The 12,507-nt window shown below is 32.6% G+C and overlaps 1 protein-coding gene and 1 pseudogene across 1 annotated transcript in view; one reads left to right on the top strand and one right to left on the bottom strand.

Annotated features, from left to right (window-relative positions):
- PRDM5 (PR/SET domain 5) overlaps positions 1-12,507 on the top strand; it is a 205,539-nt gene that overhangs the window by 107,168 nt on the left and 85,864 nt on the right. The window contains 4 exon segments of the mRNA XM_077752777.1: positions 262-341; positions 4,822-4,906; positions 6,108-6,132; positions 6,134-6,296. Of these exon segments, the coding sequence (XP_077608903.1) occupies positions 262-341; positions 4,822-4,906; positions 6,108-6,132; positions 6,134-6,296 (353 nt within the window).
- LOC144222305 (U6 spliceosomal RNA) lies at positions 1,753-1,847 on the bottom strand (annotated as a pseudogene).

The following is a 12,507-nucleotide window of genomic DNA, read 5'->3' as shown; positions in this document are numbered from 1 at the left end:
GTCTCCAGTAGTTTATGGAAAGGTAAGAGGCCCATTTTATATATGTCGAAAGTAGTATATCATGCTGAATATTTTTCAAATTTAAAAAGAAGGGGTTTAAATCCAATTTAATGAATATAACTATAACACTGAAAAGTTAGAGTTCTAAGTTAACAAGATGAAATACCTGTTTAGAAATTATATATCACATAGAAACGTTGTATCTGATGCTCCTCCTCATATTCTCATTTAAATCATGATGGTATTTTATTTTCATTTTAGGAGATCCTAAGAAAAAGCTCGTATGTTCAGTGTGCAATAAAAAGTGTTCTTCAGCATCAAGTCTGCAGGAACATAGAAAGGTCAGTAAGATCAAGAGTAACACTCCTCAGAGTGTAAGATCTTTTAGTCATTTATAGAAACTGCCATGAAAATTTTTAATTGATTTTTTATAAAGACAGAGCTTTGTCATTAATTTACATATTAGCATATTCTAAAATGCAAGACTGATATGTAGAAAAGTAAACTCTTGCAAAAGTATATTTTGAGTTGCTTACTGTTCTGAATTAGAAATATGTCGCCAGTGCAAAGATGTCTAGCTGAGCCTTTCACTGTAACACCTTACCCTGGTTTCAAGCTTTTTTAGTTGCTGTTTGCTCAGGAAATACTATATATTTGATGGAAACGTATAGTTTTGTGTATTTATAATAAGCTCTGCAATGGCGCTTAGGTATTAAAATGGAAGCATATTATAGTGAAGTCTGGCAAAACAAAGACAAGAACTCCATTATTTTGAAGAACTAAAAATAATGTATAAGTATGTCAGAGTGTTCTTAGCAGAAACAAGGATTATATTAGAAGAAAATAAATTTAATACATTTTATAATAAACATAAAACTTATTGCTAAGTTACAAATTTTAGTGTGAAAACTTAACCTAAAAAATATACCGTGGCTATTAACCCTAACAAAATTAGCACTAGTTAATAGAATTTTTGGTAGAATAGAGCTAAAATAAAATTTAGATTTTTGTTCCAAATATGACAAATTCTGAAACACCCATATTATATTATATTATATTATATTATATTATATTATATATCACATCATATCATATATCATATCATATCAACAGGTAAATGATTGTTTTTTAATTTCACATATTGCTTTTCAGAATATCTAGGAGCATATAATATTTTTAGTGATTTACTATTGAAGAAGAGAGTACATAGTACTAGTGAATGTAAAATTTTACTTTTCTTGTGGTTTACAAAATGAATTTATCTCTTTATTTGTATGTAGATATATTCCAAAGTAACCTGATGGGCTTTAAAATTCACATGACATTCAGTCTGACAGTTCTATAACACCTTACCCTGGTTTCAAACTTTTTTAGTTGCTGTTTGTTCAGGAAATACTACATATTTGATGGAAACATATAGTTTTTTGTATTTATAATATTATGTTATATTGTAAATATAATATAAACCCCATTTGCTGTGGGTTTAATCTGTAAAATCTAAAAAAGATGACCCAGATTGTAATTTATATATTGGGTGATTTTGATCCTTGGGGGACGTAATGGAACAATCGGTGGACTGAGCGTGAGGATAGTGGGTGCCGTCTTCTATCCCCAACACTCCATGTAACATTGGTCCTCTATTCTCTCTCTTATTAAATATGACTTGGAATGGGTTCATGCTTTTTAATTTTTTCTCTAAGTTCCATGAAACGTTTTTTTCAATTTCCAAATGGTTTTCTAATCGGATTGTTTAAAAATACAGAACACGTCAAGAATTTGCATATAATTCTTGTGCATGGACCATGCTAGTCTTCACTGTAACATTCTAATTTTAGTACTTGCATTGCTTACTTCGTCCTTATGGCTTCTGAAGCAGAATCCTAGTCTGAGGCAAAAAGATGAAATCCATTTTAGTAGATATTTTCTAAACACCTTCTTACTTGTATAATTCTATGATTTTTTTCCCTGGTCAATTTAAATCTTAAGAACTTGAAATTTAAGATATTTTACCAGATTAAAAATTGTACCAAACAGAGCATTTCAGGAAAGTTGCTTGTAGGATCTTTTTCTGAAAAATGTTCTTTTTTCCATTTATTTTCTTCATAATATAAGAACCTTTTCCCCAAGGAATATCTTGGTAGAGCCAAATATTACTTGGTGATGGTAGAACACAGCACCCAAGTTATCTCTGAAAAGTGTTAATAACTTATTAGCTCAGTGCAGCACTTCCTTCATTACAGCATAACTCCTCTAACTTAGCCTTTCTGAATCCATAGACAGCTTTTGTTGACTTCCATTTCTGACTCTGTTCTTAATAGTTTGGTTTGTTGAATGTCTAATAGAGTTTGGTTGCAGTATTTAACCTTGCCAGTAGAGCAAGGTTAAATATGAATGACATGTATGAATATGTCAAATTACATAATAGTCTAGAATAGTATCTTACATTACTGTATACTATTTTATGTTACGATAAGATATATTATAACCCTTCTTGAATATTATTTAATTAGGGACTTCAAAATTGTAATTTATTATGCTCCATATCAACTAGTAAGCTGGACATTTTGAAAATTATGCTTTGTCATTAGGCATAAATAAATAGTATTACCAACTTTGATTGTTTTATTAAACTTTTTTAGGATTTTTGAAAATAACTGTGGCCTGAATTTTCCACTACAAATAACATAGTCAGTGCAAAAATGCTTTAATGTACAGTGAATATTCTATTTTATAATTATGGAAAATTAATTCAACTGAACCTTTAAGATGTATTTCATGTTTTAGAAGCCAGGAGAGTTAAGAAGTGAACAAATATGGATACTATTCTGAAGTATTTTATTTAACATTTAACACTTTATATGTGGATGAACAATTTTTAAAATTGTATACATGAATATAAGTTTTATATTAAAAATGAAAATTAAATATATTTTCATTTGTGTATGGCTCAGAAAGCACATCATCTTTTTTGGGGTATGTTATTATTAAAAAAGACATATATTACAGAAACATAGAGTTTAAGAAGATAAATCTCTTCTTAGTACGTTTAATTAAACATTACACATAATACCATTCCTTCTTAAACATAGGTGTTGAACCAAAGCCATGTGAAGGTCTTTGATGATTGAACAGGCTGTCTTTAAAATGGCTCAGGCTTAAAGTTTTTCTTCTGAACTGTGTAGTACCTACTTTCTGAGTACTTGAGCGTATCCCACATTTTTTGTCTGAGGAATGATAGAATGCCCTGGACTCCATATATTCACTAATTGAGAATAGATGACATTGCATGTAAGCAGAGGTGTAAGTCAGACTCTAGTGTAAAACCACCATTCTGCTTCTGCCTTGTTTATCTGCATTTTCTGTCCTTTTCCCAGCTGAGTTTTCTGACTCACCAAGAATCAGATCTGACAAAGGCAGAAGGGGGTTAGCAGCCTCAGACCTGCCGTGTGGTTGGGCATCGAATTAAGGCCCAGGCTACAGACGTCAGACCTGGTCATTTTCCCTATCTTTTGTTTTCCTGCCTTGTCCCCTCTTTTCACCCTCTCTGTTTTGAGTTCTCCCATGGCCACTTAGATGGAGGGAGCCAATTACCAGCATACCCGAGTCTTCTACCCTTGACTCACTCAGTTCTTGGCTCTCTGCTTTGACTTCACTCTGCAGTGGCCCTAGTTATTCTGCAGGGATAATCACAGCACCTTGTCTTTCTGCACAAGGGCCTTTGCTTTGCTGGTGTTTTGTATTGTGGGCTTTACCTTTAATGAGGTTGAAATAGAAACATAACGTCACCAAAACTATTTTAGAATCTTCAGTAAAACAATGTAATGCTCTTGTTTGCTGGGAGGGATCGTTTCTTTTCTTCTTTTTTTTTTTTTTAATATTTCTAACTATTTCTGAGAGAGAGAGACAGTGTGAACAGGGGAGGGTCAGAGAGAGAGGGAGACACAGAATCTGAAACAGGCTCCAGGCTCTGAGCTAGCTGTCAGCAGAGAGCCCGACGCGGGGCTCGAACCCACGAACCGTGAGATCATGACCTGAGTCGAAGTCGGAGGCTTAACCGGCTGAGCCACCCAGGTGCCCCTCAACGTTTCTAATATAAGGCTTCTTGCAATACATTCTTCTTAAGAACTTTGTGCATTATTTCTGATAATAAACTGGCGTCTACTTTTCATACCACCTATACAATTTATCTGATTTAGTGTCTGGGAGAGAAAGAACTAAAGTTAATATTCAGTTGAAATACTTATTTAGTATGCTGTTTGCTAAAGTTATGTTCCTTACTTATTATGGTTTTTGATCTTTTCTTTTCATTGTGGTCTTCCTATCATGTAAGAATTTTACTTTGAGCTAAATGTTTTTCAGAATCATATCTTCTTGTCTTCCTTGATAATTCATGTTTTGTTCTATTATATACACTTAAAATTTAACTAGTTTAACTATTGTAAAGGGAATATTATCACCTATAGTTTCTATATTTCCAAATCTAAATTTGTGCATAACAAATGCACAAATGGTGTATATCATGTCAATTATGTATAACTTTTTGCAGAGTGTAGAAATTTAATATGCACTAAATAGGCCAGCTATACTGCATATTTAAATAGTGTGCTGCAGTCTTGTATTTTCTTTTAATTGTTTGTTTTTATTAGGTAACATGTTCATTGCATTTTCAACTTATATATGATAGTATGAACAAAGTAGAGCTGAATTATAATATAGAGAGATTGCAGTAGCATCTATCCACATGTTTATCTTTTTACTTGAGTTGTATATAATTTATTTGGCATTGACAGTTGACCTAACTGTCAACTTAACCTTTTGCAGATTCATGAGATATTTGATTGTCAAGAATGTATGAAGAAATTTATTTCAGCTAATCAGCTAAAACGTCATATGATCACTCACTCAGGTAAAATACATATTTGTTCATTTATATTGAAGTCACTACAAAATATTCGCTTTGTCCTTTTCAGGAGCTCTGAGAATAGTAATCAGGAGACCTGGCTCTTAGTTCAAGGTTGGCCAGTAACTAGCCCTGTGATTTTGAACAAGTTACTTAGCCTCTCTAGACCTCAGTTTATTTATAAAGCCAAAGCGATTGGACAAAGTGATATCAAAGCTCTTCAGAATCACCATTTAATTTATTATGTACTCTTCCTGGAGCCTTAGATTCTGTTCTTTATTTGTGAAAAGGGTCCTACCTTTCGGAATTGCTGTGAAGATTAAATGATATCATTATGTACTGTGCTAGCAGGGGTCTGACTTTTAGGAGGGATTCAACTATTATGGTTTCTGCATTTATGGATACTTTCACATTCTCACTAAGGTACTAATAAGTGTTAATGAGAATTTTATAAATACATTTTGAGAATATAGGTTTTTAAAGCTGTAGTTTCATTTTAAGCAAGTTTGAGCAATGGGTCTGTTATGCAGATTAAAAAGAATAAGGTCTGAAAATAAGTTTTGGTTTAAGAAGTCTCCTAGAGTTTGGAACATCTATAATTTAAGGCCATTGAGGTTAGAATGTTTTTACATATCTACTTTGTTTGGTGATGGCCATAGATATTTTGGCAGATGAAAATAAGAGATCAAAAACTGATGGCCTTCAGATATGCTTTGTTTGAAACAAACAGGATTTTTCATATCTAGTGGTCAACATTACATTAATGTTGCATAAATATGGATTTTATACAACAACCTAGGTGTGTAGTTTCTGTTGAGAATTGAAGCTCTGCCTATATGAGTTCCACTTGTTCAAGTAGGAGGTAGGTCTGTCATTTACTTTTATCGCTTTCAGACCACTCTTAGCATTTGGAGTTGTGACCTTGGTTTAAAGTCATACCTATCAGCACATTTTTCATCTGGAAGTAGGATTTTTTCCTTGAATTTGAACTTCATCCTTACATCTAAGTTACTTTATACATTTAGTCTACAAAAATGAGTGTCTGAAATAACAAGCTCATATTTCTTTTGTAAATAGGGTCACATGTCTAATAGAAATGAATTGGTGTAGATTTTTTCAGTTGTTTGAATCATGTTTCGGTTGATTTATCCATAAGAAGCAATATAAGGTAAGGCTGTTTCCCTTTTTATCCTTTACCTTTATATAGATGTGAGATTGTCTCCACTCATTTTTCACAGAAAAGCGACCCTATAATTGTGAGATTTGTAATAAATCTTTCAAGAGGCTTGATCAAGTGGGTGCTCACAAAGTAATACACAGTGAAGATAAACCTTACAAATGCAAGCTTTGTGGAAAGGGATTTGCCCACAGAAATGTTTACAAGAATCACAAGAAGGTAAAAGCTTATAAATATTATTATTATTATTACTTTTGCTGGTTTGCTGATCTGACTTTATTTTTTAAAGGGATTTGTGTGTATCCAGACGAGCTTGTGCATGTGGAATAATTAGAGAAGTTCTTGCTTTTCCTTTCTAACCCCTCTCTCAGTGCCATCCAGTGTTTCTCAGTGTTGTACTAATTGCAAAGTCTTTATTCTCTCCCTTTTTTTTCTGTAACATTTGACACTCTTGTTCACATTACCTGTTTTGAAATTCTGTTCATCTTTGGTGTATACTTTGATAGGTGTTCTGCCAATTTCTGTGAACACTCATCTCCTCTCCTCCAGCAGGTTATCTTGGATGCATTGGCTGTGGCCCTCTTCTGTATTCTTTGCTACATCCATGACTTCTGCTATCAACTCTATATCAACACACGCCAAATGACCTATTTCTTTAACCCAAGCTTCAGACCTATATTTTATTTTTTGATACATATCTGGGTATCTTTTTTACTTACTAAATTTTAGCTTGTCCCAGAATGACTTTTTCATTCTTTATGCCCCAGATAACCTTTCTTTTGAAGTTTCTTCTTTCTGTTAATGACAAAAGCATATGCTTACTCCTGTCTGTTTCTTTAGTCTTATACCTTTTTAAAAACACTGATTCTTAAAGTCTACATAGCCTCTACCTTGTCTCGTCACCTTCAGTTATTTGTTCCTTTATTATCCCAACATAGTGATTATTGTTCATCTTTATTTCTTTAATACCCATCTAATTAGATTCTATTACTTATCACTTCCCACCTTTCATTCTCCTACATAAATTATCCCAAAGTGCAACTCTGACATATCACTCTTGTACTCTAATATTATGAGTAGATTTCTGATGCCTGTAGGTTATATGCACCTTGCACTCTCCCATGACCTCAACTTTTCCAGATGTTTATTCTTTTCTCTGCATACCTAAAACAACTTGACATTTGCCTTCAGTTAGCATGACCTAATGTCTCCTTCCTTTTTTCTATCTTTTTTTAAAATTTTAATTCAATTTAATTTTTAACTAAACTCTATACCCAACATGGAGTTTGAAGTCACATGCTATACTGATTGAGCCAGCCAGGTTCACTACCCTTCCTCTTTTCTGATAGGACTCTCTTCAATAATAATCTAATTTGAAATCAGTTATAATCTCCTAATTTTTGTTTGCGTTTCCTACATCTTACCTTTATTCTAGTTCTTGTTTCAGAATGTATTAGCTTTATCTTATCTATTTTGAGTAGATAATAAATACTATTTTAATTGAATTCAGAAAATGGGGTTGTTATTGAGTTCTATGTGTTCTTTATATATATTGGGTGGTAACCTTTTATCAGATATATGATTTGCACATATCTCCCCCCATTCAATATGTTGTCTTTTCATTTTGTTGATCGTTTCCTTTGCTATGAAGATGATTTTTAGTTTGATGTAGTCCTGTTTGTTAATTTTTGCTTTTGTTGCCCTTGTCTTTGGAGCCAGGTTCACAAATCATTGCCAACACTCATGTCAGGCAGCTTACTGCTTATTTTTTCTTTTAGGAATTTTATGGTTTCCGGTCTTACATTCAAGTCTTTAATCCATTTTAAATTAATTTTGGTATATTGCATAAGATAGTAGTCCAGTTTCATTCTTTTGCATGTGGCTGTCCACTTCCCTCATCACTATTCATTGAAAAGACTCTTCTTTCCCATTCTTTATGCTTGCCTTCTTTGTCATAAATTAATTTCACAAGTTTGTTTCTGGGCTATCTATTCTGTTCTATTGATCTTTGTGTCTGTTTTTTTTTTATATCTGTATCATATTGTTTTGATTATATAGCTTTGTAGTATAGTTTGAAATTTGGGAATATGCTGCCTCTTTGTTTTTCTTTATCTAGATTGCTTTGGCTACTTAAGGTTTTCTGTGGTTCCATACAAATTTTACAATTATTTGTTATATTTCTATGAAAAATGCCATTGGGATTTTGATAGGGATTGCATTGAAGCTATAGATTGCTTTGGGTAGTATAGACATTTTAACAGTATTAGTTCTTCTAATCCATGAGCATGGATTGTCTTTTCATTTAATTGTGTCTTCTGTTTGTTTCATCAATGTCTTATCATTTTCACAGGACAGTCTTCTACTTCTTTGGTTAAATTTATGTCTAGATATTTTTTTGATGCAATTGTAAATAAGATTGTTTTCTTGATTTCTCTTTCTGATAGTGTGTGAAAATGCAATGGATTTTTGCATATTAATTTTGTGTCTTAACACTTTATTGAATTCATTTATTAGTTCCAGTAGCTCTTTTGGTGAAGTCTTTGGGGTTTTCTATAAATAGTATCATGTTAGCAAATAGTGACAGTTTTAATTACTTCTTTCTTTCAACTTGAATGCCTTTTATTTCTTCTTCTTGCTAATTGTTCTGATTAGGACTTCCACTATTATGATGCATAAAGCAGGAAGAGTGGGCATCCTTGTCTTATACCTGATTTTAAAGGAAAACTTTCAACTTTCATTGTTTAGTTTGATATTAGCTGTGGACTTGTGATATATGGGCTTTATTATGTTGAACTATGTTCCCTCCACACTTTGTTGAGAGTTTTTATCATAAGTGGATGTTAAATTTTGTCAAATGGTTTTTCTTTATCTATTTGAGATGATTATATGATTTTTGTCTTTCATTTTGTTTCATTTTGTTCATTATGTTGATTGATCTGTGGATATTGAACTATCCTTGCATCTGTAGAATAAATCCCACCCCCACTTGATCATGGTGTATGATCTTAATATGTTGTTAAATTCAGTTTGCTAGTATTTTATTGAGGATTTTTGCATCTGTGTTTAAAAGGTATATTGGCCTGTAATTTTTGTTCTGTCTTCCCCCTCATCTTCTTCTCCTTCATCTTTTTTTTTTNTCTCTTTTTTTTTTTTTTTTTTTTTTTTTTTTTTTTTTGTGGTGTCCTTTGTCTAGTTTGGGTATCAGGATAATATTATCTTTGTAAATGGGTTTGGAAGCATTTCCTCCTTTCTAATTTTTTGGAAGGGTTTGAGAATGAAGGGTATTAAATCTTCTTTGAATTTTGGTAGAATTCATCAGTGATGCCATATTGCCCTGGACTTTGGTTTGTTGAGAAGTGTTGATTATTAATTGATCTTCTTACTGTAATTGGTCTGTTCAGATTTTTTATTTCTTCATGATTCAGTCTTGAAAGATTATTTCTGGGAATTTATCTATTTCTTCTAGATTGCCCAATTTCTTGGCATGTAATGTTTTGTAATTGTCTTGTAGGATGATTTGTGTTTTTGTGGTGTCAGTTTTATCTTCTCCTCTTTCTGATTTTATATTTATAAAAACCTTCTCCCTTTTTCTTAATGAGTCTAGCTAAAGATTTGTCATTTCTGTTTATCTTTTCAAAGAACCAGCTCTTAGTTTCATTCATCTTTTCTATTGTCTTTTTAGTCTCTATTTCACTGATTTCCACCCTGATCTTCCTTCCTTCTTCAAACTTTACGTTTCATTTGTTCTTTTTTTTTTTTTCCTAGTGGTTGGAAAAGATGCTTGAGATGATTTCAGTCTTTTTATTGAGATTTGCTTTATGGCTTAACATGTGATCTATCCTGGAGAATATTTCATGTGCACCTGAGAAGAATGTGTATTCATCTCCTTTTGGAATTTTTTAAATGTTTATTTATTTTTGAGAGAGAGAGAGACAGAGAGAGAGCACAAGCAGCGGAAGACAGAGAGAGAGAGGGAGACACTGAACCTGAAGCAGGCTTTAGGCTCTGAGCTGTCTGCACAGAGCCTGAAGTGGGGTTCAAACTTACTGAACTGTGAGATCATGACCTGAGCCGAAGTCGGATGCTTAACTGACTGAGCCATCCTGTTGCTCTTCATCTCCTTTTAGATGGAATGTTTTATATTTATGTATTAAGTACATCTGGTATAATACGTTGTGTAAGTCTATGTTTCCTTAATGACTTTCTATCTGGATGATTTATCCATTGATATAAGTAGGAGTGTTAAAATCCTCTACAATTGTTGTATTGCTATAAAGTTCTGCCTTTAGGCCTGTTAATATTTGTTTGTGTATTTCAGTGCTTCTGTTTGGGTGCATACATATTAATAAATGTTATACCTTCTTGCTGGGTTGATTCCCTTATCATTATATAATACCTTTTCTTGTCTTTTATTACAGTTGTTTTATGTCTATTTTGTTTGATACGAGTATAACTATACCAGCTTCCTTTTCATTTTCATTTGCATGGGATACATTTTTCCGTCACTTCACTTTTAATCTGTGTGTGTCCTTCTGAAGTGAGTCTGTTGTAGGCGACATATAGCTAAGTCTTGTTGTTGTTGTTTTTTAATTTATTCAGCCACAGTATATCTTTTGATTATAGAATTTAGTCAATTTACATGTAAAGTAATTATTGAATACTGTGGACTTATTCCCGTTTTATTACTTTTTCTCTGTTTTCACAGTTTTCTTGTTACTTTCTTTTTCTTTCTTACCTTCTGGGTTTTTTTTGTTGTTTTTTTTTTTTAGTATTTATTTTTGAGAGAGAGAGAGAGAGAGACAGAGAATGAGAGGGGAAGGGGCAGAGAGAGAGGGAGACCTAGTATCTGAAGCAGGCTCCAGACTCTGAGCTGTCAGCATAGAGCTTGACGCTGGGCTCAAACCTACAAACTCTGAGATCATGACCTGAGCCAAAGTCAGATGCTTAACTGACGGAGCCACTCAGGCGTTCCATTTATCTTCTGTTTTAATAACTTCTTTAGTGTTATGTTTAAATTCTTTTTCATTTTTTTGTGTATTTGCTATGATATATTATTTTTGTGGTTACTGTGAAATAGTTCACATATATCATCCTATGTGTATAACTATTTTAAATTGATAGCTACTTAAATTTGAACATATTCCAAAACTACATTTTTATTTCCTTCCACATTTTTTGATGTCACATTTCACATCTTTTATTTTATGTATCCCTTAATTATTTAGTTAATCTTATTACTTTTGACCCTTCATACTTGCTTTATAAGTGATTAGTGCACTATTTTCACTATTTATTTGCCATTTTCAGAGAGATTTTTACTGTAATATGTTTTCTTGTTATTAATTAGTGCCTTTTCTTTTCAGCTTAAAGATGTCCCTTGAACATTTCTTTTAGGTCTAGTTTAGTGATGATGAACTTCTTTAGCTTTTGTTTATCTGGGAAAGTCTTTATCTCTCCTTCTATTCTGAATGGTAACTTTGCCAGTAGAGTATTCTTGGTTGGAAGTTTTTTACTTTCAACACTTTGAATACTCATGCCACCCCCTTCTCACCTGCAGAGCTTCTGCTGAAAATTTTGCTGATAGCTTTATGGGATTTCCTTCATATGTAACACATTATTTTTCTGTTACTGTTTTTAAGATTCTCTCTTTAACTTTTGACACTTTAATTAGAATGTGTGTTGGTGTGGATATCTTTTAAACTTAGTGTGCTTCCTAGACCTACTTATTTGCTGCCTTTCCCAGATTAGCAAAATTCTCAGTCATCATTTCTGCAGAACATTTTCTGTCACTTTCTTTTTTCTCTCCTTCTATGGCCCCTATAATGTGGACGTTATTCTGCTTACTGATGTTCCGTATGCCACTTAAGCTATCTATACTTTTTAAAACTCCTTTTTTTATTGTTGTTGTTGCTGGTGTGTCAGGGTGAGTACCATTGTTTTCATCTTCTAGCTTGCTGATCTGTCTTTCTGCTTCATCCAGTCTGCTGTTGAGCTCCTCTAGTGAATTTTTCACTTCAGTTGTTATATTTTTAAGCTCTATGGCTTCTGGTTCGTTTTCTTATATTTTTCTATTTCCTTTTTGAAGTTTTTATCTGTTTTTCTTCTGAGTTCAGTGAGCAGCTCTTTAATTATTACTTTGTTTTTATTTATTGTTTTGTTTTGTGTCTCTTTTTTTTCAGTCTGGCTAAAAGTTTATCAATTCTGTTAATTTTTTTAAAGAACTGACTCCTGGTTTCATTGATCTGATCTATTGCTTTTTTTATTCTTTATTTTATTTATTTTTCCTCCTGTCTTTATTTTCATCCTTATACTGACTTTGGGCTTTGTTTGTTCTTTTTCTAACTCTTTTAGGTGTAAGATTAGTTTGTTTATTTGGGATTTTTCTAGTTTCTTGAACTAGGCCTGTATTGGTATAACTCATGGGCCCAGA

This window comes from Crocuta crocuta, unplaced genomic scaffold (assembly GCF_008692635.1).
Source record: "Crocuta crocuta isolate KB4526 unplaced genomic scaffold, BGI_CrCroc_1.0 scaffold451, whole genome shotgun sequence".
Taxonomy (NCBI): Eukaryota; Metazoa; Chordata; class Mammalia; order Carnivora; family Hyaenidae; genus Crocuta; species Crocuta crocuta.
Note: the sequence above shows the minus strand (reverse complement) of the source record. Positions and strands in the feature narration are given on the sequence as shown.